A 27,515-nucleotide genomic window follows, 5' to 3' on the forward strand; every position below is an offset into this window, starting at 1 on the left:
AATTGGTGAAAGAAAGTATACCAGTTTAATTTTAAGGACTGTGCTATATAGATTGCAAAATAGTTGGGAAGAGATTTTTGAAGTACGATTCCATGGCACATGGTTTATGAACTGATACACTAAACAATGCTGGGTTAAAAACTTTTCAATTTCCATTATTATACAAAATTATTGTTACCAATAGAATGATATATATATAAATATATATGTATGGGGGATAGAACCATCCCAGCTCTGCAGATTTTTCTGCGAAAAGAGAATAATTAGATAATTTGTTTTGGTACTGTCCATATATAGCTGGTTTTTGGTCGCAGGTTCAGGAACGGCTGAAGAATTGCAACATTTACCTGGAGCTAACTCTGCAAATAGCACTGCTGGGGGATTTTTTTAAAATCGATCAATAATATAATACTCTTAGCAAATAAAAAATAAAAAACTTTAACAATATGTAGAATCTATGAGATTAGAAATGTTCAGGACTTTTGTAAAACATCACAGCTCCGTATATGACAAATAGTAATAAAAACTGGTTGGTGTTCAGAGATTGAGTGGAGCTGAAGGATGGGACTAAGAACAAACAAAAGATAACTATTGTAAATTATAACCTGGGTGGTTTGAGCCCTGAATGCTGATTGGCTGACAGCTGTGGTATATCAGACCGCATACCACAGGTATGACAAAACAGTTTATTTTTACTGCTCTAATTACATTGGTAAACGGTTTATAATAGCAATAAGGCACCTCAGGGTTTGTGATATATGGCCAATATACCACGGCTAAGGGCTATGTCCAGGCACTCCGCATTGCATCGTACTTAACAGCCCTTAGCTGTGGTATATTGGCCATGTACAACACCCTCTCTGGTCTTATTGCTTAAATATACTGTGTCCGTAAAATGTATATAGTATTAACGTGACTTTAATTAATGTGATGACTGTTATTTAACGTATCAACTAACTATGTTTAATTGTTACCAGATTTAATTAATCATATAACCATTAACTCATTTGGAATTTGGGGCACAACGTAAGAAGTTGTTTAGTGTTAACAACGCCCAAATTCAATTCTAAAAGAAATCTAAACTCAGCAAAAAAAGAAACGTCTTCTCACTGTCAACTGTGTTTATTTTCAGCAAACTGAACGTGTGTAAATATTTGTATGAACATAAGACAGCCCTTAGACAGCTAAGGGCTGTCCATAAAATAACATCAAATTGATCAAAAATAGTGTTAATTTTGTATTGACTATTCTAGCTAGAAATGGCTGATTTTTGTTTTTATGGAATATCTACATAAGCTTACAGAGGCCCCTTATCAGCAACCATCACTCCTGTGTTCCAATGGCACGTTGTGTTAGCTAATCCATGTTTATCATTTTAAAAGGCTAAATGACCATTAAAAAACCCTTTTGCACATATGTTAGCACAGCTAAGAACTGTTCTGATTTTTAAAGAAGCAATAAAACTGGCTTTTAGACTAGTTGAGTATCTGGAGCATCAGCATTTGTGGGTTTGATTTACAGGCTAGAAACAAATAACTTTCTTCTGAAACTTGTCAGTCTATTATTGTTCTGAGAAATGAAGGCTATTCCATGTGAGAAATTTCCAAGAAACTGAAGATCTTGTACAACGCAGTGTACTACTCCCTTCACAGAACAGCGCAATCTGTCTCTAACCAGAATAGAATCAAATCAAATGTAAGAAGGGCTATATAAATACATCGGCTGATATCTCAAAGTGCTGTACGGCAAGCAATCTAGGTGTAGAAGCACGGTGGCTAGGGAAAACTCCCTAGAAAGGACAACCTAGGAAGAAACCTAGAGAAACCAGGCTATGAGGGGTGGCCAGTCCTCTTCTGGCTGTGCCGGGTGGAGATTATAACAAAACATGAAATAGTACGCGCAAAACACCAGTCTCAACAGTGAAGAGGCAACTCCGGGATGCTGGCCTTCTAGGCGGCCTTCTAGGCAGAGTTCCCCTGTCCAGTGTCTGTGTTTTGACCATCTTAATCTTCTTTTTATTGGCCATTCTGAGATTAGGCTTTTTCTTTGCAACTCTGTCTAGATGGCCAGTATCCTGTAGTTGCCTCTTCACTGTTGACATTGAGACTGGTGTTGTACGGGGACTATTTAATGAAGCTGCCAGTTGAGGACTTATGAGGTGTCTGTTTCTCAAACTAGACACTCTAATGTACTTGTCCTCTCTAGTGGACTGACAAGATATAATGGCTTGTTGCACATATGAAAAAGGTGTGTAAAATAGAGAGAGGGGGAAAAGGGACATTTATCGTACATTTGGAAACAACGCTCACTGTAACCATATACCTTACACACAAGTTGCCACCCGTTTGGGTAAGAAATGCAATGTATTTATGTGTAGATGGCTTTGTTCGTCGTCTCTGTTGAAACCAATCAATCTTTGTATGGGGAATGGCTCGATTAGTGGACAACCAGAGCCTTACACCTGAGGTCACAATGTCCTTCTTCATAGTTGTCTTGGTCTTGTGTTCAAATAGAACAGATCTTCAGATGCACCAATGGTTGTCTGAGATGGGATTTTTTTCCCTTTCCACCTTGTGTCTTTAGTCAAAGTTCTAGGACCACTTTTTTACTTGCCCAGCTGCAGACTGACAATGCTACGGTCTAGTCTTTATCTTCACCTTGTGTGGAGTTTCCAGTTTCTAACCATTTCAACGTATGGACCACGCTCTCACATCTTTTAGCTCACTCTTCACGTTTGTTGGTCTGCATGTTAATTCTTAGCGAGTCCTTTTAAGCACTCTAGCCGAAAAGTGCGGTTCCATCACATTGACACGCTCTTCTGACATCATTCGGTGTGTGGCTTAGTTTTCATGTCCTTTGCACATGAACTATGTTCTCGTTAGGAATGTGATTTCAGTTTTCTATCTTAACAATTTTTAAAAATTGTTCTTCATATTTCCTACACAATGTAAAGGATGTACATTTGAAGAGCTTTCACACTGTATGTCAAGTTACAGTATTTGTGTTGTACTGTTTTTAATGACATCACAAAATGAAAAACAGTGGGAGAGCGGGGGGGTCTGGCTATTTGCCAAGCTGATCGGAGGCCTTGAAGTCATGACAGTAAGGAAGCTGAAGCCTAACTGTTGATTAGTTTACTCCAATTATGGGAGGGGTGGTAGGGTTAGGGAAAAATATTTTATATATTTTTTTGTGAAAAAATAACAGTGCCTTCCTGGCACTATGGCTGCTGACTCAAGTGCATCTACCACCAATAGAACAAAAACTAATAAAGATAATTGGAGTGCAAGGCTTTATAATTGTTATTTTTACAGAGATGTTTGGTGATCAATTAGGAATGCCTTGGAGATCAACCAATTGATTGCAATCGACGGGTTGGTGACCACTGGCCTAGGCCTATACGTTCTTTCCCAGACTCGTGAATAGAACGTTTTGGCGTAGCATAAGGTAACCAGTCCATCCAGTATGCATAATAAGATGGTACACACTCAAAGGTGATTACTAGAATTAATTTAATTTGGGAGTATAGGCCAGAATAATTATGTACCAAAGACAATTGTATAATGGCTCAATCGTTATTTTAAAGCATAGGCCTGTTAAAACTAGGCTACATCGACAAAATACTGTGGTGACTTTGAGAGAACTTTGATTTGATTTAAATTGCAACAAATACAACATGAAGCCGTTAGATGAATGTGTATATTTCTCCATTTACAGTGTTCGAATCATGTCTGAATTTTTTTTTTCTCCCTCTGGTATTAAATGCTTTAAAAGAGAAGCAAAGAGTTTGTGCTGACACTACGGTCATGGGTATTGGATTGCATGTGGGCACTGGGCAGTAGGCCATATCATAAAGAAATCAAGGCTACTTCCTGGGGCGAAGTAGCAATGTCAGTGAGATCAGATGCTTTTTATTGTAGAAACTTTACCAATGAAACCATTGATAAATCCATTCTTAGAGTCACGAGAAACATGTTTTTTTTTATTTTTTTATTTAAAACCTTGATGATGGTCATATTACTGTGCCCCCAGGTTTTGGTGCCGTGCCGTGGAAGTCTAACCCTTGGAGCGTACACAGCAGCCCAGTTTGAAACCTACGTTTTACAGCCCTCTGGAGAGGGATATCAGACTGTAGATGGGAAGGTAAGTTCCATCAGACCAGTACCACGGCATATGGAAACGCCACAGTCTCGATCCAGGCTGTATCACACCCGGCCCTGATTGGGAGTACCGTAGGGCGGCACACAATTTGCCCAGTGTCGACCTGGGTAGGCCGTCTTTGTAAATAAGAATTTGTTCTTAACTGACTTGCCTAGTTAATTAAAGGTAAAATTTAAAGTATTAGCCATCTCTTGATTCTACTGTTGTATACTAGGGTACTATTGTCCTCTTCCTCTATTTTAACATGGTAAAATATGTGTTGAATCATTGGTTTACAAAACATCAGACTATTTCATATTCTCTGGCCTAACTGTATCTCTTTGGTTGATTCTACTCTGTTATAACGGAGGATATTGGGGTCTGCTCCTCCTCTTCCTCTCTGATAGGAACTGACCATCCAGGACAGCCAGGTCAGACTGGGCACAGGGTTCCAGGCCCCTGCCAACGTGCCCATCCTGTTTGAGGAGACTTTTTACAATGAGAAGGAGCAGAGCTACAGCATCCTCTGTATCGCCAGGCCCATCGACACAGACCAAAGCCCAGGTACCGCTCTCCTCCAGAAGCCGTGAAAGTCTATTTAAGTGGGTGTGCGATTTTAGTTGATGTTGAACCAGATACAAACAGCCTACAGCCACCATCTCACTCTCACCTTCTCTCTCACTCTCACCTTCTCTCTCACTCTCACCTTCTCTCTCGCTCTCACCTTTCTTGTCTCCCTCTCCCTCTCTCAGTGGAGGTGACCCCCAGCCCAGGCCTGTACTGTCTGAAGAATGTGGAGGATGTCCGGGAGTTTCTGGGCCGCCATGCGGAGAAACTGGACAAGTTCATAAGCAGCTTCTGCCATTCCTTTAAAGAGCAGGAAAGGAAGGGACTGCGACACCACATCGTAAGCACCGTGCCTAATCCTGATGGACACTACTAGCTCACTGCTAGCTAGCTAGCAATTTCACAAGGGTCGAGTAAAACCATTTCCACGCATGATAACCTACACTGAGTGTACAAAACATAAGGAACGCCTGCTTTTTCCATGACGTAGACTGACCAGGTGATAGCTATGATCTCTTGCTGATGTGACCTGTTAAATCCACTCCAATCAGTGTATATGAAGGGGAGGAGAATGATTCTAGAATGATTTTTAAGCCTTGAGACATGGATTGTGGATGTGTGCCATTCAAAGGGGGAATGGGTGAGACAAAATATTGAAGTGCCTTTGAATGGGCTATTGTAGTAGGTGTCAGGCGCGCCCGTTTGTGTCAAACGCTGCTGGGGTTTACACGCTTAACAGTTTCTCGTGTGTATCAAGAATGGTCCACCACACACAAGACCTCCAGCCAACTTGACACAACTATGGGAAGCATTTGAGTCAGTATGGGCCAGCACCCCTGTGGAACGCTTTCGACACATTATAGTATCCATACCTGACGAATAGAGGGGAAAAAGGGGGTGTAACTCAATATTAGGGAGGTGTTCCTAAAGTTTTGTACACTATGTATACTGAAATGCATAGCTAGTGCACTCATTTCTAATGTGATAGATACTATACTATTAATACACATTGTACTGTATAAGACAGAGTAACATAGTCCGAGCCAAAGTTATTGGAATCCTTGAGAAAGCTGAGCAAAAAAATACTGTGTAAAATAAGTGCAAATACTGAGCTCAATTGTATGCTCCAAAAATTGGGAAATGATTTACTGGGTAAAGTTCATGATGCTGTTGACCTTAACAAGGGCCCCAGGATGCAAAACCCACCACTGTTGTGCTTGGCCAAAGAGCTCTATTTTCATGTCATCTGACCATAGCTCCGGTTCCAATCCAAGTGTCAATACCTTTTAAGCAAACTCCAGGCGTTTACATTTGTTGGATGATATGAAAGTAGAGCTCTTAGTCCACGCACACCAGTAGTGTTTTGCATCGGAAAAAAATATACGTATACAGAAAAGAACCCTATAAAGGTGGTGGATCTTTGATGTTCTGGGGCCATTTCCCTTCCACTGGTCCTGTGGCCCTTTTGAACTTTATAGTAGAACTTTACCCAGTACCAGGACATTTTAGCCCAAAACATGGTTGCCTCTGCAAGGAGGCAAAAATTTGGCCGCAAGTGGATCTTCCAGCAAGACAATAATCGCAAGCCCAAATCAAAATCCACAAATACATGGTTTGACCACAAAATCAACATTTTGCAACAGATGGCACAGTCTCAGGACTTGAACCCCATTGAACATTTGTGGTTTGCATTGAAGAAGGCAGTCCATAAGTGCAGATGAAGGATATCAACAATCTGGAACAATTCTGTATAAAGGAAGGGTCTAAGATCACTCCCAATGTGTTCTCAAATCAAATTATATTAGTCACATGCGCTGAGTACAACTGGTGAGTACAACCTTACAGTGAAATGCTTACTTACGAGCCCCTAACCAACATGCAGTTTCAAAAAATACGAATAAGAGATAGAAGTAACAAGTAATTAAAGAGCAGCAGTAAAAAATAAAGACTATATACAGGGGGGTGCCAGTACAGCATCAATGTGCGGGGCACCGGTTAGTTGAGGTTGTATGTACATGTAGGTAGAGTTAATTAAAGTGACTATGCATAGATGACAACCGAGAGTGGCAGTGGTGTGGAGAGGGGAGGGGGGTGGGGGGCAATGTGAATAGTCTGAGTAGCCATTTGAATAGATGTTCAGGAGTCTTATGGCTTGGGGGTAGAAGCTGTTTAGAAGCCTCTTGGACCTAGACTTGGTGCTCCGGTTCCCGCTTGCCGTGTGGTAGCAGAGAGAACAGTCTATGACTAGGGTGGCTGGAGTCTTTGACAATTCTTAGGGAATAGGTTTTGTCGTGCCCGCTTCACAACTGTCATGGTGTGCTTGGACCATGTTAGTTTGTTGGTGATGTGGACACCAAGGAACTTGAAGCTTTCAACCTGCTCCACTACAGCCCCGTCGATGAGAATGGGGGTGTGTTCGAGCCACTGTTTCCTGTAGTCCACAATCACCCTCTTTGGCTTGATCACGTTGAGGGAGAGGTTATTGTCCTGGCACCATACAGCCAGGTCTCTGAGCGCCTCCCTATAGGCTATCTCGTTGTTGTCTTTGATCAGGCATACCACTGTTGTGTCATCGGAAAATTTAATGATGGTGTTAGAATTGTGCCTGGCCGTGCAGTCATGAGTGAACAGGGAGTACAGGAGGGGGCAGAGCAACCACCCCTGAGGGGCCCCTGTGTTGAGGATCAGCATGGCGGGTGTGTTGGTTCCTACCCTTACCACCTGGGGGCGGCCCATCAGAAAGTCCAGGATCCAGTTGCAGAGGGAGGTATATTGTCCCAGGGTCCTTAGCTTAATGATGAGCTTTGAGGGTACTATGGTGTTGAACGCTGAGCTGTAGTCAATGAATAGCATTCTCACATAGGTGTTCCTTTTGTCCAGGTGGGAAAGGGCAGTGTGGAGTGCAATACAGACTGCATCATTTGTGGATCTGTTGGGGCAACATACAAATTGGAGTGGGCCAAGGGTTTCTGGGATGATGGTGTTGATGTGAGTCATGACCAGCCTTTCAAAGCACATTATGGCTACAAAAAAATGGGAGCATACAATATAGCTCAGTATTTGTAAATTAGATTTTTTCAGTTTTTTTTGCTCAGCTTTATCAATGGTGCCAATAATTTTGGACCGGACTCTATGCGATATATAATATTTATTCTGCTGTGACCACTGCTCTAACCTGTGACTGTCCTCTCCCCTCAGGACTCAGTGAATGCCCTTTATACTAAATGTCTTCAGTGCCTGTTGAGAGACTCAAGCATGGTAAGTACTGTAGGAACATGACTGTTAGATTGTCGGGTTGCCAACTATTTTTCAAGCAAGGTAGCCGTTGGTTGCTCCATTTGTCGCTAAAAGTGACTAGATGACGTTACGAAGTAATAGCAATGTCATAATGTTATTTTGCACATAAGAAAATAACAAATACTTATGCTGTCCCTCAGTCTCTCATGCAATGCTAAATTCTCCAAAGCAAAAATTAATAGAATGTTTGAAGGAGAACAAAAAGGAATAAATTAATTTGTATTTCAAAAATTTATTTTTGTTTAAATGTATGGTAGCTAACTTATTTAGAATGATAATTTTTTTGCATGAATTGTTTTTTAAATTTATGCTAGAGAGCTCTATCATTTAACAATAAGGAACAATTTAAATGAATTTCTCTCGCTGCAGCAGCAGAGAGGGAGTTGAGAGGCTAAGAGTGGAGAGAGACGCGGGAGGGAGCGAGAGAGGTGGGGGAAGGTGCACACGTGCAGCAGCAGCTGGTAGAGAGGTAGCAGTGCTCAGAGCAGCACAGCTAGGCTCAGCCAAGTGGGCACACACTCACACAAATAGGGAAGTCACTAAATCAACCAAAAGTTGCTGGGGTAGCCTTGAATAGTAGCTAAACGTGTTGCTATACTCTTTAACCAATAAAAGTAGCTGGAGGGGTCTGAACGCGCTAAATCTAGTGACAAAGTTGCTAAGTCGGCAACACTGCCTGATTATCTACATATCTCGAGTCATGTTAAGTTCAGTAGGTCACACTGTAGCAATGTTTTTAAAATGTTTCTTATTGGACAAGTTCAGGTTTTCCATTTCTACGTGCCTACTGGACCACGACCCAGTTGTCTTTCCTGAGATATGAACCAGATTGGTTATACCTCCTGTTTTTCAGAAAGTGCTGGCCAAACAGGAGCTCCAGATGACTCTCCTTAAACAATCGGTGGAAGTAAGAGAGAATTCTGTCTATTGTGTTGTATTGAACATTTGAAAACTGCCCTACGGAGTAGTTGTGGGACGCTATAATGCTTCATGTGTTTTTATGAAATGTTGTCAGTATACATATTTTCTGTTTTATCTTTCAGATGTATATACATCATGGTATCCATGATTTAATCTTTAACTTTGTGGGAACTCTTGAAGCCAGCCAGGTCTGTACAGTATTTTATATTACTGTCAGTCTTTTTATAGCCTCAGAATCACCATGCGGTAAAGGTTAATGTCCATGTTAACTATCACTGTTTCAACAGGATTCTGCCTTCAACAAAACCACCAGAGGTCTGCAGGACCTGCAGCAGAAAGACTTGGGGGTCAAATCTGAATTTAGGTTGGTCGCCTTTATGCTTACAGTCCAAAGTAACCATATACAGACATCGCATTATACATGCTGGACGAGAAACTTTGCAAGTCTGCATACAACACAAACAAAAAGGGGCCACACCACCATATCGCTCATATACCACTTCTAATACAAACTGATCATCATATCGAATAGGTCTGATATAAGAGAACCTGTTCCGTTGTGTCTATAGACTATAGGAGTATGTTTGCCTGTCTCATCCAGTATCAATATCACCTAGTGTGTCCCTGAATCCTACTATAGTATCAATACCCAGTTGTATTTCCCTATTACCAAATACAGTATAAATATACCCCGGGCCAAGAGAGAGCTGAGCCAGTTGAACCACTGCACCTCTCCTCTACACAAGCTGCTCTGCCTCAGAAAGGTGGGACTCGCCATCATGCAGTCCCCAAGCAGCTCAGGTATACCATCTGTCTGTCTCTTGTCTCTCCAGTCTGCATTTCATGTCACATCGGCAGAAGTTTACACAGTGTTGTTGTGCCACAAACAGCACTGTTGACACTGGAACGTAAATGTGCCTTAAAATGGATTCTGGACTGTTTGTTATGGTACTATAGATGCGGTAAAGAGATCAAAGAAACTCAACCATGGGGCGGCAGGTAGCCTAGTGGTTAGGGCGTTGGGCCAGTCACGTTCCCCGGTGTGCCGTCATTGTAAATAAGAATTTGTTGTTGTGTTGAGGTAAAAAATCTTGAGTATAATGCTCGTATGGATGTCAACCCCAATACAATTTCATGTTATTGTCACCAATCAACTTCAATCCAGTTAAAAACGACTGTCTACCACTGCCCATTTCTCCACGCTAGCTATGCTACCAGCGTATAAGAACGGAAGTTAGCATTTAGGAGTCACTTTTTCTAAGCCTGAAAAGCGGCTACTTCTAAATGTTATGCATCGAAACAGCCAATTATATCCAAATCGGACTGTATACACCGCATTGTGGGCCTGTTACAATACATAAATCATTACGGATTGCCACTTTGTTAGATCAGATTTGTTGATTGTGTGTGCCGTCCCCCCCCCATGGTCTGTGTTCCACTGACCTCTTTACCACATCTCTGCAAATCTGTAAGGTCATGCTTCGGCCTCTGGAGTCAAATATAATTTTAGCTTTCATCCAGAAAGTTACAGGTAGAAATGTTACATGTGCACAAGTGGCTGATTTACCAATGTTTTATGATGACATTAAGTTACTATAAGTAGCTTACAAGGCTGGTCATTGTAACCGCCCAGGTCAGGGTGTGTAGGAAAGTTGACTAAACTCTGCACAGTCCCACATAATGTCCTCCATTCCTCAATTTCTGTTCACTCCCTGCCTGGTAATATAATTAACTCTGTACTTACGCATAACAATGTCCTGACTCTTAGGGCCTAATGTGTTTGTCCAGTTTGTTTTGGAAATAAAAACCTTGTTGGCCACATAACAACCCTTACCCTGTCTCTGTGGCGTAGTGTGATCCACTCGTAATTTCTGTTGCCAAACAGCCAATTTACCAATTTAAAGCCTAAACGTCAAGGAAAGAGGCAGAGTGTCTGTCTCACAGAGGTTAGACAGACTGTATGGGCATTTCACAGGTAAAGCAACTCTGTAAAGCAACGCTCATGTGTTTGTAGGATGAAGCGATTTTGATGTATTCAGTCTACTGTGTGCCCCTGCCATAAACCTCAGTCACATTAACAGGTTACAGTTACCGAAGGAACCACCGTAATTGAGTTCTTCCTTTCATTTCCCTTTTTTCCTTCACATGCAGTGAGCATAGAGGCCGTATGTGCAGACGATCTTCTCTCTGTCATTCTGTACTTACTTGTGAAGACGGAGATCCCCAATTGGTGAGGAAGATGTTCAGCAGAAAACCTTCAACCTACTAATACCACTGACTATGGAATGACTTGATTTACTTCAAGTAAACTAGTTGAATGAATGAATGAATTACTAAAGTGACCTAGTAATTAAACCGAGTCATTGATTGATTCATTAACTAGTAAATAATGTATTAAAAGCCAGTGTTGTGTTTAACTAATACTCTTCCAGGATGGCCAACCTGAGCTACATCAAGAACTTCCATTTCTGTAGCTCCACCAAGGACGAGCTGAGCTACTGGCTGACGTCGTTCGAGGCCGCCGTCGAGTTCATCAGCCAGGGCAACCTCAACCTGAGCCAGGAACAAAAGGTGACAGTACAGTATAGTAGTACTCGCACAGTAAGAACTCACACAGTCATCAGCTAGGTCAACTTCCTGAGCCAGAGACAAATGGTGAGCACAACAAAGTACAGTAGCACTCACACAGGGTGGCTCCTTCCTTACGTTACACTACACTGAGTGTACAAAACTTTAAAATTGATTTGCACCCTCCTTTTTTGCCCTCAGAACAGCCTCAATTGGTCGGGGCATAGACTCTTCCCACAGTTGTTTCAAGTTGGCTGGATGTCATTTGAGTGGTGAACCGTTCTTGATACACACAGGAAACTGTTGAGTGTGAAAAACCCAGCAGCGTTGCAGTTCTTGACACAAACTGGTGCGCCTGTTCAAAGGCGCTTAAATCTTTTGTCTTGCCAATCCACCCTTTGAATGGCACACATACACAATCCATGTCTCAAGGCTTAAAAATCCTTCTTTAACCTGTCTGCTCCCCTTCATATACACTGATTTTGAAGTGGATTTAACAAGTGACATCAATAAGAGATCATAGCTTTCACCTGGATTCACCTGGTCAGTGTCATGGAAAGAGCAGGTGTTCTTAATGTTTTTGTTCACTCAGTGTACCTGGGCCCTGGCTAGCTTGACTTGGCTCAATGTTGTGAAAATGGATTCATACACCACCAGCACATACAACATTGTTGTAGCTGATATCCTATACAAGCGCTGTTGACTTAGATACACCACTTTATCACTGCAATACCTGTCATAACAGGCCACAGTAGTGAGCGAACTTGACTGAAATGAGTGAGGGGAAAAAAAGTCCTGTGTGCAGAGTAAGTGACTGTGTCTGTTGTTTGCAGGGCTCAGGGGAACTGAACGACAAGGTGCGTTTCACACAGAAAATAAACCTGCTCTGTCAGAACGATGCTACCCCCATCAACTGTCTGTTTGAGGTGAGAACATGACCAAGTTTTAGGGGGAAGGAAAGCTTTACTCTGTGTTGGGGAGTAGTGAACTACATGTTGTAAATTAGTCACTTATCTACATTTTGCAGTAGTTTGTTTGTAGTTGAACTCAATTCTAGTCTTGGTAGTGGTTTCTGTTAATAGCTACATCACTACATGGCAAAAAAAGTTAACTACACAAAGCTTTTTTTTGCACAAATATATACGAAAATATGAGGGCATCAGACCTACCTAATTCTCACTTGAAACAGTTTTCGTGTTTAGTAGGCTAAATTACAGTCTGTTAACACCTGACCCCAGAGTGACCTGTTCTTGCAATTTGTAGTCTGTGACATTTTTCAAAGTGGCTTTAGTTCCTTAAGGGTAGCTTTAGTGTAGCGTTAACTTCTAGTGTGCAGTTATTGGTAGCTTGGTAAACTATGATTTCAGAGTAGCTTCCCCAGCACTGACTGGGCATCATGGTCTATTGGCTAAATGGATACCTTACTTCATTAAACAATTTAATTTGTTCACATGAAAACATTGTTTAACTAACTTTCTTTGGGTTTAAAAAAAATCAATTATCCGTATGATTTTTTTTCTTTTTTTTAACTGATTGTGTGTGTGTGTGTGTGTCCTGTAGCACATAGCCAACGGTAACGAAGCGGAGGTCAAGCGTGTGTTGAGTGAAAACGAAAGCGATGAGGACGGGGTGAAGATGTGTCACCCCCTTTGCTCCTGTGATCACTGTGAGCTCCGGGTCTCTGGGTGAGCACACGCACGCAATACCACACACAGGTTTGTTATGACGGGGCGGCAGGTAGCCTAGCAATTATAGCGTTGGGACAGTAACCGAAAGGTTGCTTGTTCGAATACCCGAGCCGAGCAAGGTGGAAAAATCTGCCGTTCTGCCTTTGAGCAAGGCAGTTAACCCCCCACAACAACTACTCCCCGGGCGCCGATAACGTGGACTTTGATTAAGGCAGCCCCCCGCACCTCTGATTCAGAGGAATGTGGAAGACATTTTTCAATTGAATACATTCAGTTGTGCAACTGACTAGATATCCCCTTTCCCTCACCCATCAGGTAAGTCTCAGACACTTCACTTGTCTGTTTTTCTGCCTCTCTCACTCCTAGTGGAATCATATTCTCTTTCTGTGTTATTGTCATTAAATGCAGTGGATAGAAACCGAACACGTGATTTATTCTCCTACTTTTGTAATTCCCCTTGAAGTTTCATTTCCCTTTTCTCTATTACTGTGTCTGCTTTGCGCAGAAGACTGAATGACCCGTCCATTGTAACGCCCTTCTCTCGAGACGATAGAGGATACACGCCACTTCATGTCGCTGCTATCTGTGGTAGGTGATGCTAAGAAGTGCCTGAGGGTGGCCTATTGATCCACAAATCTTCCTTGGGACTACACATAGACCCTAAAGGCAGGGGGAATCAAAATCTCCGATCTGCCACTTTCTGTACTTTTTATCCCCTTCCGTCTGTCTCCCGTTCTCATTCCCCACTGTCTAAATAAAGTAAAAAGCCTGTCTTTGCCATGGCAGGTCAGTCCCTGTTGATCGACCTGCTGGTGTCTAAGGGCGCTCTGGTGAACGCCACAGACTACCACGCCCTCTCACCCCTGCACCTCTCCTGTCAGAAGGGCTACCAGGGAGTCACGGTGAGACGGGATGCTAGCTGGACGGTAATAGCCTGGTTCCAGATCTTTTTGTGCTGCCTTACCTACTCCTAAACAGATCTGGGACCAGGCTAAGATGAGCTACACTATATCACAGAAACTGTACACAAAAAGGATACTTCTGTTACACAAACTGTTCAATCTCTCTGACATATTTTCTCTCACTCTCTCTCCCACCCAGCTGCTGCTCTTGCACTATAAGGCAAACACAGATGCCCAGGACAACAATGGAAACACTCCTCTGCACCTGGCCTGTATGTATGGACATGAAGATGTAAGTCAGTCTGGGGAGCCACTTCAGTGTAAATCTGTCTTTTTAAAGTCACAATCTGTCATTTCAACAGCTTTTGACTGTGCCAATGTGTTTGGTAATCTGAGGGATAGAGCTGAGGAAGTGCAACCAGTCACAGGACATGGGATAGAAATGAAAGTATCTGTATCACATGAGGGTGCTGAGGGGTGGATGGCTCATAATAATGGCTTGGATGGAGTGAATAGAGTGGTATCAAACGCATTGACACGATGTGTTTGCGTTCAATGCCATTCCATCCAATACTATGAGCCCGTCCTTTCTGCTGTAAATGAGTACAAGTAGATGGAGGATGATGACGACAGCCTCTACTGACAGTGTCGCGCTCTATGGTAGTTCAGAGGAGATTGCTTTTAGTCTGACGGTGTTATCCCATCCGTGTCCCAGTGTGTTAAGGCTCTGGTGTACTACGACCTGCCCACGTGCCGTCTGAACATCCAGAACGACAAGGGGGACACCCCCCTGCACATCGCGGCCCGCTGGGGCTACGAGGGCATCATCGAGGTTCTGCTGGAGAACGGAGCCAGCACCACCATCTACAACAAGGCCAAGGACTCTCCACTACAGTGTGCTTTGAATTCTAAGGTGAGGAGTGAGACCCCCTGATCTGCTAAAACCACCTAATATATGCTATTTAGCACACGCTTTTATCCAAAGCGACTTAGTCAGTCACATGCAAACATTTTACCACCTACCCAGATGGGCCCTTTAAAAAAATGTTTTTAAATGAAGTATGTGTTTCGGAAAGTTGAAAGCTGAATAGTCGGGGGAGAAGGGCCTTGGTCAGGGAGGTGACCAAGAACTCGATGGTCACTCTGACAGAACTCCAGAGTTCCTCTGTGGAGATGGGATAAATTTACAGAAGGAAAACCATCTCTGCAGCACTCCACAGTGGCCAGACGGAAGCAAATGACAGCCCGCTTGGAGTTTGCCAAAAGGCACCTAAAGGACTCTGACCCTGAGAAACAAGATTCTTTGGTCTGATGAAACCAAGATATAACTCGTTGGTCTGAATGCCAAGTGTCACATCTGGAGGAAACCTGGCACCATCCCTACGGTGAAGCATGTTTTTCAGCGGCAGGGACTGGGAGACTAGTCAGGATCGAGGGAAAGATGAACGGTGCAAAGTACAGAGAGATCCTTGATGAAAACCTGCTCAAGACCTCAGACTGGGGCAAAGGTTCACCTTCCAACAGGACAACGACCCTAAGCACACAGTCAAGACAACGCAGGAGTGGCTTTGGGACAAGTCTCTGAATGTCCAGCCAGAGCCAGGACTTCGACACGATCTAACATCTCAATAGCTGTGCAGCGACGCTCCCAATCCAACCTGACAGAGCTTGAGAGGATCTGCAGAGAAGAATGGGAGAAACTTCCCAAATACAGGTGTGCCAAGCTTGTAGCGTCATACCCAAGAGGCTGTAATCGCTGCCAAATGTGCTTCAACAAAGTACTGAGTAAAGGGTGTCATGGTAATTTCCTGTATTACTAAACGAGGAGAGCTTACAAAACACACACAAGTCAGTTATATTTTAAACTTAATCCTTAATTATATGAGCTTCACCATAGCCCTTTGACTCTCAGATCAATTCAGTGTCTATAAATGAATTCTGAGAGTGCTTATAAAATAATTCTAGTATCTTTTATAGCCAAGATACATCCTTCTCAACTCACTTGACGAACCACAGATCTCAGAAACTTCACAAAGGGCCTTTTACTTGAGAGAGGAGTGTCCCATAGCCAGATAGCATTAGCTATAAATTATTGTTCAGTTTGTTCTCTAAGACGAGGTTCTAATCTCGTTCTTGGTACTTCATAGTACCAAAACATTACCTCATCCAATGGCATATATCAATTGTCAACTTTAGATACTCCCATCTCAAATACAACCCACCCCTGGACAAGCTCACTGAGGGGAGTGACTTGTGCACAGACATTGTGGAGCCAAGAGATAATTGGTTCCCCCTTAATCATCCCTTCACATGGTTTAACAGATACATTCACATATGAAGACAAGCCTGACCTCTCCCCTCTCTGGGCCCAAGTGACTTTTCCCTAGAGAAGAAAGGAAAATGCAACTGCTGACAGTATAGTCCAAAAAGAGACATTCTAATGACAAGTATCTCACATAAGCATATTATGAAAGTAAATAAAACATCTTATTTATCTATGTCACCTAACTAATTCTGATTCAGCAAGGGTCTGACTACTTATGTAAATGTGATATTTCTGTTATTTTTTTATTTTTAACTAAGTAAAAAAAACTGTTTTTGCTTTGTCATTTTGCTTTGTGTGTAGATTGATGGGGAGGAAAAACAATTGAATCAATTTTAGAACAAGGCTGTAATGTAACAAAATGTGTAAAAAGTCAAGGAGTCTGAATACTTTCCCAATGCACTGTATGTGCTCATATGTAAGTAAGTGTGTGTGTGTGTGTCTGTCTTGCAGATTTTGACGCTGCTGGAGTTGACACAACACAGTTCTCACAGAAGAGATGGCAATGATGTAAGTCAAATGTCATCACATAGGAGAAGAGTTGACACAGAATAGTGGAACTACAGCATTTCATTCGATAAACTATTGCCTCTGACCAGCCAAGCTGTTAAAATACCATTAACCAGAATCCTGTAGGTGTATTGTCCTAAATATTCCAAAGAAATCTCTTTACTTGCTCTGCTAGAAGCAGCCTGGGCCCAGTTTCCCAAAAGCATCTCAAGGCTAAGTTCATTGTTAAAACCTTCGTAGGAGCATCGTTAAATCCCCGAGCTGTTCCCCAAAACCGTCGTCGGAGTTTCACTTGAAAACGCTAGATGTTTACTCACTACCTCAGACCACTCGAAGAACAAGCTAAGTGGGTCGTTAGAAAATCTCTGCTAAACTTAGAATCAAGATGTTTCTGTCTCTCTGTAACCGCAGATAACTTCAGAACGAACTTAAAAGTTGCCAATGTCTTTGCAATTGCCACAAACAAGCGAATGATACAAAGATGCTTCAAATTCAAACAGAGATCACTGCATTAAAATAATATAGTATATGCTACATAGGCCTATGTATTTGAATGATATTGAACTCAATTTCATGTTCAATCAATTCCGTTTTATTTTTCTTATTTTAGGGTACGGTCTTAAATTGCCTCAATATATTTAATGTTGTGAAACAACGAGCACAATGATGTGCCAAATCTGTGATTTTAGTGCATTATTATGGGGTAAGCATTAGAATAAGCCGTCAACATTTGCAGCCATATAATATCTATTTAGGAGCTGATCCGTCGTCAGAATTGTGGAATCATTTTAATGAGATTTGAATGGAGAAAGCTGATCTGAGAGTGGCGCTATCAGTATCGACACATGCTCCATCTAAGCACTTAGCTAACATGGTCTACGTGGTGTTTTGGGAAAAGCATGTGACATCTTCGGACGTTATAGTAACGATGCATCGTTAAAACACTGGTAAGTTTAAGTTCTATCGGGAAACCCGATCATGATCTGGGTGTGGTATGGCCAGCTGATTGATGGGGCTCTCGCTCTCCCCCTGCTGTCCCTGCCAGTCCCCTAACCGCTCTCCCGAGGCCTCTGACTGCAGCAGCCGCCGTTCCTCTGTCTCCAGCACCACCTCCCAGAGCTCTGAGGCCAGGCCCGACTGCGACAGGGTCCTCCACAAAGAGGTGAGCAGAGCACTCAGGACCCCTGTTTTAGGCAGAGTTGACCCTGAAAATGTCTGAGGAGTACCATCCTCTTAATTCAATTATTGAGCGTTAGGGCAAAATGTAGATTTCTGCCAAAAAAGACATATCCAAAAGTAATTATTTTCATGAGATGGCCATAAACAATAACTGGTAATGCTGCATAGTTTTAGAAAGGTCTGGGACTCACCCTTCTGGTAAGTGGTTATAAATTGCTGAGGTGTACTCACTTTTGATGACACAAGCTGAAGAACATAGTACAAATATGAGAAATCATAAGATTTTTTCCCCCCCTATTCAACAAAAGTAGGGCAATGGGCTTAAAATGACTGAAGTGCTTTCTAAATATAGCAACAATCAAATTATAAACGACTTACTATAAGATTTCAGCTTTATAACTGTAAAATAAACATGATCATACTTAGTGACAGTACAATATTGGCATCATTTTTCATAGAACCTACAACTTTTTCTGCCAAACGTCCTCTGAGCGACTCAGACACCATTCAAATGTGTGCAGACTTGTTACAACTTCTGCTTTAAGCACAGAGATGTTGTGCATCTGTGACCTAGAGGAAGTCGTCTTGTTTCAATTCTGCTAAATTAATTTCTGTTTTTTCCATCTGTTACATCTGCTAGACTCTCCCGTTTTCATATGCGCTATTCCATGTGCATCTACGAGGGTCACAGGAACTGGAAATCGTTCCTTTGTCTGGATAGGCCAGAAAATGTCATGTCGCTCCCTATGCAAATATGTCTGTGAACCTCACAGCTGCGCTTGCAAATAGCGCATTTGAATCAAGACAACCAGAACTTTTAGGGAATGTAAAGCAATTGATGTTGCACCTTTCACAGAGCACACTGTGCACAGAAATATCAGTCGGAACTAGTCCAGAACCACTCAAAGTCCCCTAAATAGGGAACAGAAATGGGGAGGGAATGTAGGTGAAATTAGAAGCAGTTTTTTTCTATTTATTGAGGGATGCAAATATTTCGAGCTTTCACACAAAGTTTTTGTAGGACTGACTGTATCTGTAATTTGTAATCCATGTTGGCAGTTTCTAAAGGCCCTGCGTTTACTGTCTGGTGTTCTAATAGGCTGCCTCTCTCTGTTTGACTGACAGGTGGAGAAGTTGCTGCGTGCGGCCGCCGATGGAGACATAGAGATGGTGCGGTACCTGTTGGAGTGGTTGGACGAGGAGCCAGAGGAGGAGGAAGCAGGGCTGCCCTCCTGGACTAAGTTGTGCCACCCACTGTGCCAGTGTCCACACTGTGGGCCGTCACAGAAGGTCAGACAACAACCCTCTTATGTCTCCTCACCACTGCAGGCTCCATACCCTGACAAACACACTTACCAAACCTCTTTCTGATGTACAATGAGCAAACAAACAGCAGTCTTCAGACAGGGCCTTACTGGTAGTAGTAAAGCTATGGTGAATGGAGATTTTGTTTAGTTTTTTTGTAATGTTCCTGCAGAGCTGTCCAGCTAACTTAGTGTGTGTGTGTGTGTGTGCGTGCCTCCAGAAGTTTGTGTGCCTGCAGGCCAGTGGTCTGGGTGTGAACAGCAGTAGTGTGGATGGCTTCACTCCCCTCCACGTGGCGGCGCTCCATGGTCACACGGCGCTGGTGTCCCTGCTCAGCCGCAACGGGGCCAACGTCAACGCACGCAACAACCAGAGTGCCACGCCACTGCACCTGGCCAGCCAGAACAGCCACATACAGGTGGGCAGACAGTACTATACTTTAGCTGCGTTTGATTGAGCTTCTCTGGCTCATCAGAAACCGCGGAATAGTCCCAGCACCCTTCCATCTAGGTCTCCAGGCAGACTCGCCCAGAAGTTTGAAGTGTTTGAAAGAACACGCAGATCTGCTGCAGATTGTCTGGGGCGAAGATGGGAAAAGATTCAATCTCTCATTGGTTTCATGTTCAGGTAGTGACATCACTGCTGGAGTGCAATGCCAAGCTGAATAAGAAGGATCGCTATGGCAACACCCCTCTGATTCACACCTGCCTCAGAGGTCACCTGGACACGGCAACCATCCTGCTGCAGGTGAACAGAACACTGATACTGCTGCCCCCTAGTGGGTCAAACAGGCCAACACCATCACACTGGAGAAATAAACAGCTAAGTGGGGTCTTTATAGCTAACTGCCAGGGACCAAAAAGTAGAAAAATGATAGCAGGGCAATCACCTGACAAAGACCGTGTTGGTCCAAACCTTGTAAACCATGCCACCTAAGCTTCATTAAAAAGGCTGCCTATTGTGAGCAGCAAAACGGTGTGCGATCAGACGTTTCTATATTGTCTTCCTCCAGAGCAACGCCTCAGTGAACCTGTCCAACATCCAGGGCAACACGGCCCTGCACGAGGCTGTGAAAGGGGGCCACCTGGCCCTGGTGGAGCTGTTACTGCAGGCTGGAGCCTTGGTCCACATGAGGAACAAGAGACAGAGGACAGCACTGGACTGTGCTGTGGAGACCAGGGGAAAAGTGAGAATCTAACAGCCACTGAAGGGTTAGATCAGGGTCAAGGTGACCTTGTTAAACAGAGTTGCACAAAGATGTACAGTATTTGCAACTTTATTTGTCTTAGATTTGCTAACTGTTCTGTTCGTCAGCACCTCACCAACTGTTTTGTGTATGGGTCTACATGTCATTCTTTTCAGTAGCAGATCTGAACCAACAACCATAGAGCTGGGGGAAATAATGAGTTCTTTATGAAATGGGCTTTTTGTTTTTCCACTTTCAGAACACTGAAATCCTGAGGACTCTTCAGAAGGCATCTGGAGACTCCCACAATGCTGAACCAATCAAACTGCTCTCTGTGCCCAAGGGGGCTCTGGGTAAGAGAGTCGGTATAGACACCAGCCACTGTTTTTCCTTGACCACCTACCTGCTAGAGCGTGAAGGTACAGCGATATGTTGCAAGTAACACACAATGAAATGTCTTCTCACCAACTTTGTCACCTAATAATTCTCTTCGTCAATTTTGGGGACCAATCTACTACTGCTGTATTTTGGATTATTGGGGTTTGTTTTCCAAAACCCAATAATTCAAACTATGTTCCACTGTCCATACTGTCATACCACTTAGAATGCATGCCCATGGTATGCTGCTGTGGATATGGAACAGTCTTTCTTACTTCTTTCTCCCAATCCCAGCACACTCATTTGTCCAGCGGCTCAAGCATCAGCAGGTTAATGTCAGTGGGAGACGTCAGAAGCTGGCCCAGTCAATAAACCGGTCAGTACCATGGAAAAGATTGTGTGCCACCTTGTGGAAAATGTATGCTGTCCTTCATAGTGAAGTTAATCTCAATTTGACTACAGTTTGGAAAAAGATCAGTTGAGACCATGTGCGGTTTGTTTGTTTAGTTAGATGTTAAATGTTTCCTAGATAGAAAATGTGTTCCTATGTACACAAAGCCGATCCAGAACAACTTTTGTCATAGTTTACTCATAAGTTTCAATAAACGTACATTTTAAGGAACTGCTATGCTTCGGTGCAATTCCTCTGAGCTTGTGGATGTTGTTTGATGTTTTTTTTCAGTGTTCAGCAAATGAAGAAAGGTCTTCCCAGGGACACCAGTGTGCCTTCCATCAACTCCCCCACTTCTGAGAGGTGGAAACTGAGGCGGGGGGAGACCCTGGAGAGCGGTGGGCCATTCAGCATCTGCTCTAGCCCAGAGGGAAGCCCCAAGCCTGGTGACCAAAGGGACAGAGAGAGGGCTCTGAGCCGCAGTCACACTTTGGACACAGTGCACCCCCAGTCTCCTCAGTGGGGCCGGGACCGGAGACACACAGGAGAGGCCGAGGCAAATGAGGACACAAACATAGCTAAAGACCCTTCAGACACTCCAGGTGAACCATTGCATACATACACACCTGACATACACACACCCGACCCGTCAAGTACACGCACGCCTGACATCCCATCAAATACACAACAAACCCCCAGCAGCGACCTGTCACACACTCACGAGGTTCCATCACACACACCTTGCCAAGTCAATGGAGACCGAAACGGAGAGGAAAATAATGTCCACACCTCACCAGACACCGAAGTAGAGTCTAAGAGGAACTGTCCTGAGACTGAGAGCCCACCCAAAGACATGGAGGACCTGGTAGAAGAACTGGTAGAAGAAATAGAGGTACTCTGAGGTGCAGAGGCCAAGGCAGACCCCAGTCAAGGGAGAAATTGCACAGTGTCCAGAGAAGAGTGGGGCCTATTTGTAGTTAGTTGACCTGACTGTTATTTTAAGCACTTTTTCTCCTTGCCTTCACGAAAAAGGGATGCAAAACATGTTAATTCAACTTGATGCGAATGTAATTCTGTTTTAGCTTATTTTAGTTTTGTTGCTCACCCTTATAAAAGAGATGGTCGATAGAACATTCTGACAGTGGATAGTGACATAGCATATCAGTATGTTTTTATTGTTTTGTCTACTTGACAAAAATGCTAATCTGAATATCTATGATTATGTTACATCTGGATGTTTTTTTTTTATTTGAACATATAAAATCAGGGCTCTATTTTTAAAAATGTAGTTTCATTTGATTACAGTCCTGCGGTTTGGATTTTATTTTATTTACTGAGTTATTCCCATTTAGAAAACCATAAATTGACATAGGTTAGAAATGTCCATTTATGGTTTTCTATCTATAACACAATGTACCTCCCTGGTGTGTGGCATTTGAATGACTATGCATAGTGAGGCCACACTTGTATCCCAGTGAATGTCGAAACGCTTAGAATAGTTATCTTGGTTGCTTTGTAGGTAGAGACAGAACCATAACAGTGTATACGCACAAATCTTTATACGGTAGCTCAATCCACTGACTCCACAAATGGATAGTACTGTCGCTAAATACTGCTTTTGAGAATATAATAACACAATTGCCATATTTAATTTGTTTATCCATCACCTTTACTCTATTCCGATATTTATCCTGTAGAAAATAATCGAATGCAAAAACAAAAGTGTTTTAATGTAGCATTCAACTGATAATTCAATTTCACCTCTATGGCAGTTGATCCTAATCCTGCAAAGCGAGGCCATATAGGACCCAACCAATTCTATGGGGAGTTTGCACTTTCGAGTACCATTTTTTTTGGGGGGGGGGGATGTTTTATCAGCAACACTCTGAAATATCAGTAGTTTTGAACTGACATTTATTGAACTCATCATTATCCAGCACATACAGTACATTGAACACAGATGACTAGCATCAGTGTACAGATGTATTTTGTATTTCAAAGTTACTGTTTTGGTTTATACAGTAGCAGTTGTCCACTCCAATCTCAATGTTGATTATTTTCCTACTAAAGTATTTTATTACATTTTTTTAAATGTTAGATGCAGTGAACGTGCCTTATTTAATTTGTCAAATTAACCTGTAATAAACTCATGATCAAGAGGTCATTTGTTTTGACTATTGTGTTCTTTGCAAGAGTTGGCTTATTGTTGGTATTTTGTCAAATATTGTGCTTTATGATAGGCTAGGTATGTTGGTTAATGTTGTGATTTTTCTACTGTTAAAATATTGTTTTAAAGACGCACTCCAGCTATTTCTGAGCTTTTCTAGTTGAAAAACAATATTCCATGCATGAATACAGTGTAGGAACATACACTTAAGGGTTTTAGACAATATGGAGGCCATTCAAGGAGTTGGTCTGATGGTGCCCTCTGTCATTGGCCTCCCCCTTGCTTGAGGAGCAATACAGAACAAAAGAGGAAAGCGAAAACTCAGAGTCCTACTCGTTACTCCAAATACTTAATTACGGCACTTTTGTTTTGAGCCGGCTTTGAACGTGGCACTGTGAGGCAGCCCGGTTCCACTGTTCTAGAGCGGAAATGCTCGTTTAGGTTCTACCTCAGAAGAATGACACAGGCTACGTATTCACGAATTGGAGGTGGGAATGAACGGAGTGGTCATTTTAACGTGGAGTGGAGAAACCTCAAATGGGGCACTGGCAGCTATCTAACGTTATGTTGCAGTTTTAGATTTTTTTTTGTGTGGGCGCCCAGTGCCGCCCCTAAATCCGCCACTGGTCTGCGAGCAGGAGTTGTGACAGAGAGAGCTTTCAATTTTGTGCAGATATGGGATATACATTTGAAAATAAATTATAAATGTAGTTTATTTATTTGTTATCCTATCATGATGGAACGTCCCAAATCCTATACCCTAGACACCCACCTGAGCGACCCATACACTGAGTAGTCTTTATCTGTTTTATAGGCCTACGGCAATTAGCCTTTACCCAGCCAAGACAGAAGGATAAATGCGGTCAGAGACCCACTAAAAGCAGAATTGCCCCCTCAAGATTCTGAGCCTGCCTATCAGGGTTGGTCTTACAAGGCCAAAGCCCCTGGATGAGTGAGCATAATATACAAGGAATTTCTCAGAGCTGCTAATGAGAACCTTGATGACCTTGTACCTAGCCGGTGGGAATTCCAATGGGGAGCCCTCCACCCAGGTAGTGGCAGTGCTGGCAACACTAGGTGCAGTAACACATGGGGAGGGGTTCAAACTTGGACATTCAGAGAGGGGTAAAATTATTGTGCTCGTGGTGGCACAAAATAATCAAAGGTCTGACTGCACAGAGATGCTTGGGGAAATGATCACAAAGGGGGACCAGTGTGTGTCTGTTTCAGGGGAAGGGGGTGTATCGGAGCTCCATCAGCTAGGACTTGACATTGGTTAAACAAATCTCAATTTTGCATGCCTCTCAAACAGCTACAACTGTAGATGCATTTGCACATCAAGTCCTTTGAGTTGGGCTCAGGGATGGAACAACCGTTGAATATCTCCGCTTGTGGTAGTTTTTGGGGGAACGGTGGAGAGTGTGTGTACAGTTGAAGTCAGAAGTTTGCATACACCTTAGACAAATACCTTTAAACTCAGTTTTTCACAATTCCTGACATTTTATCCTAGTAAAAATTCCTTGTTTTAGGTCAGTTAGGATCACCACTTTATTTTAAGAATGTGAAATGTCAGAATAATAGTAGAGAGAATGATTTATTTTAGCTTTCATTTCTTACATCACATTCCCAGTGGGTCAGAAGTTTACATACACTCAATTAGTATTTGGTAGCATTTCCTTGAAATTGTTTAACTTGGGTCAAATGTTTTGGGTAGCCTTCCACAAGCTTCCCACAATAAGTTGGGTGTATTTTGGCCCATTCCTTCTGACAGAGCTGGTGTAACTGAGTCAGGTTTGTAGGCCACCTTGCTCGCACACGCTTTTTCAGGTCAGGGCTTTGTGATGGCCACTCCAATACCTTGACTTTGTTGTCCTTAAGCCATTTTGCCACAACTTTGGAAGTATGCTTGGGGTCATTGTCCATTTGGAAGACCCATTTGCGACCAAGCTTTAACTTCCTGACTGATGTCTTGAGATGTTGCTTAAATTTTTCCACATAATTTTCCTACCTCATAATGCCATCTATTTTTTGAAGTGCACCAGTCCCACCTGCAGCAAAGAACCCCACAACATGATGCTGCCACCCCTGTGCTTCACGGTTGGGATGGTGTTCTTTGGCTTGCAAGCATTTCCCTTTTTCCTCCAAACATAACAATGGTCATTATGGCCAAACAGTTCTATTTTTGTTTCATCAAACCAGAGGACATTTCTCCAAAAAGTACGATCTTTGTCCCCATGTGCAGTTGCAAAATGTAGTCTGGCTTTTTTATGGCGGTTTTGGAGCAGTGGCTTCTTCCTTGCTGAGCGGCCTTTCAGGTTACGTCGATATAGGACTTGTTTTACTGTGGATGTAGATACTTTTGTACCTGTTTTCTCCATCCTCCTAATGACAAAGACATTTAGAAATGTTTGCACATTTAATAAAAAATAAACAGATACCTTATTTACATAAGTATTCAGACCATCTGCTATGAGACTTGAAATTGAGCTCAGGTGCATCCTGTGTCCTTTGATCATCCTTGATGTTTCTACAACTTGATTGTTTACCTGTGGTAAACACAATTTAATGGACATGATTTGGAAAGGCACACACCTGTCTATATAAGGTCCCACGGCTGACATTGCATGTCAGAGCAAAGAACCAAGCCATGAGGTCGAAGGAATTGTCCGTAGAGCTCAGAGACAGGATTGTGTTGAGGCACAGATCTGGGGAAGGTTACCAAAACATTTCTGCATCATTGAAGGTCCCCGAGAACACAGTGGCCTCCATCATTCTCAAATGGAAGAAGTTTGGAACCACCAAGACTTCCTAGAGCTGGCCGCCGGGCCAAATTGAGCAATCGGGGGACAAGGGAGGTGGACCAAGAACCCAATGGTCACTCTGACACAGCTCCAGTTCCTCTGTGGAAATGGGAGAACCTTCCAGAAGGACAACCATCTCTGCAGCCCTCCACCAATCAGGCCTTTATGGTAGTGGCCAGATGGAAGCCACTCCTTAGTAAAAGGCACATGACAGCCCACTTGGAGTCTGCCAAAAGGTACCTAAAGGACTCTGACCATGAGTAACAAGATTCTCTGGTCTGATGAAACCAAGATTGAACTCTTTGGCCTGAATGTCAAGCGTCACGTCTGGAGGAAACCTGGCACCATATCTAAGGTGAAGCATGGTGGTGGCAGCACTATGCTGTGGGGATGATTTTCAGTGGTAGGGACTAGGAGACTAGTCAGGATCGAGGGAAAGATGAACGGAGCAAAGTACAGAGAGGTCCTTGATGAAAACCTGCTCCAGAGTGCTCAAGACTTCAGACTGGGGTGAAGGTTCACCTTCCAACAGTACTCTACTCACACAGCCAAGACAATGCAGGAGTGGCTTTGGGACGCACTGCATTATTTCTCACTCATGCACCAATTCATATTGTTACTCCTATGACCAGAGAAAGTGAAATATTTCTCAATATTAAAAAAAGACCAGTCACTAATAATTTCACATGGGGGATTGGAAATGATGCAGACAATTACATTGATGGAAGCTGCAATCGATCTACAATATTAAAGCTGATCTACCCCCTAATATAATATTTACAAAATAATCAAATATATTCAGTCAAAAGTTTGGACAAAAGTTTTTTTTATTGTATTTTTTACTATTTTCTACATTGTAGAATAATAGTGAAGACATCAAAACTATGAAATAACACACATGGATTTGAGATGATTCAAAGTAGCCTCCCTTTGCCTTGATGACAGCTTTGCACACTCTTGGCATTCTCTCAACCAGCTTCATGAGGTAGTCACCTGGAATGAATTTCAATTAACAGGTGTGCCTTGTTAAAAGTGTAATTTGTGGAATTTCTTTCCTTCTTAATGCGTTTGAGCCAAACAGTTGTGTTGTGTCAAGGTGTGGGTGGTATACAGAAGATAGCTCTATTTGGTAAAAGACCAAGTCCATATTATGGCAAGAACAGCTCAAATAAGCAAAGAGAAATGACAGTCC

At 42.8% G+C, this 27,515-nt stretch overlaps 1 protein-coding gene across 2 annotated transcripts in view; it reads left to right on the forward strand.

Moving 5' to 3' along the window:
- LOC110524160 (ankyrin repeat domain-containing protein 27) overlaps positions 1 to 23,519 on the forward strand; it is a 36,254-nt gene extending 12,735 nt beyond the window's left edge. Inside the window, exons 3-27 of one of the 2 annotated variants that reach the window (XM_021603550.2) lie at positions 4,033 to 4,143; positions 4,548 to 4,704; positions 4,893 to 5,047; positions 7,906 to 7,965; positions 8,858 to 8,911; positions 9,048 to 9,113; positions 9,213 to 9,289; positions 9,605 to 9,726; positions 11,077 to 11,155; positions 11,358 to 11,496; positions 12,327 to 12,419; positions 13,054 to 13,178; positions 13,687 to 13,769; positions 13,968 to 14,083; positions 14,283 to 14,375; positions 14,799 to 14,996; positions 16,860 to 16,916; positions 17,962 to 18,078; positions 19,221 to 19,385; positions 19,621 to 19,818; positions 20,028 to 20,147; positions 20,413 to 20,586; positions 20,846 to 21,005; positions 21,259 to 21,340; positions 21,647 to 23,519. In XM_021603550.2, coding sequence (XP_021459225.2) covers positions 4,033 to 4,143; positions 4,548 to 4,704; positions 4,893 to 5,047; positions 7,906 to 7,965; positions 8,858 to 8,911; positions 9,048 to 9,113; positions 9,213 to 9,289; positions 9,605 to 9,726; positions 11,077 to 11,155; positions 11,358 to 11,496; positions 12,327 to 12,419; positions 13,054 to 13,178; positions 13,687 to 13,769; positions 13,968 to 14,083; positions 14,283 to 14,375; positions 14,799 to 14,996; positions 16,860 to 16,916; positions 17,962 to 18,078; positions 19,221 to 19,385; positions 19,621 to 19,818; positions 20,028 to 20,147; positions 20,413 to 20,586; positions 20,846 to 21,005; positions 21,259 to 21,340; positions 21,647 to 22,256 — 3,411 coding nt within the window. In that variant the 3' untranslated portion in view covers positions 22,257 to 23,519. The remainder of the gene's footprint in view (positions 1 to 4,032; positions 4,144 to 4,547; positions 4,705 to 4,892; positions 5,048 to 7,905; positions 7,966 to 8,857; positions 8,912 to 9,047; positions 9,114 to 9,212; positions 9,290 to 9,604; positions 9,727 to 11,076; positions 11,156 to 11,357; positions 11,497 to 12,326; positions 12,420 to 13,053; positions 13,179 to 13,686; positions 13,770 to 13,967; positions 14,084 to 14,282; positions 14,376 to 14,798; positions 14,997 to 16,859; positions 16,917 to 17,961; positions 18,079 to 19,220; positions 19,386 to 19,620; positions 19,819 to 20,027; positions 20,148 to 20,412; positions 20,587 to 20,845; positions 21,006 to 21,258; positions 21,341 to 21,646) is intronic. The other variant, XM_021603558.2, reaches the window with a different exon arrangement.
- The last annotated feature ends 3,996 nt before the right edge of the window (positions 23,520 to 27,515 follow it).

The sequence above is a fragment of the Oncorhynchus mykiss genome, chromosome 1 (genome assembly GCF_013265735.2).
Source record: "Oncorhynchus mykiss isolate Arlee chromosome 1, USDA_OmykA_1.1, whole genome shotgun sequence".
In the NCBI taxonomy this organism is placed as follows: domain Eukaryota; kingdom Metazoa; phylum Chordata; class Actinopteri; order Salmoniformes; family Salmonidae; genus Oncorhynchus; species Oncorhynchus mykiss.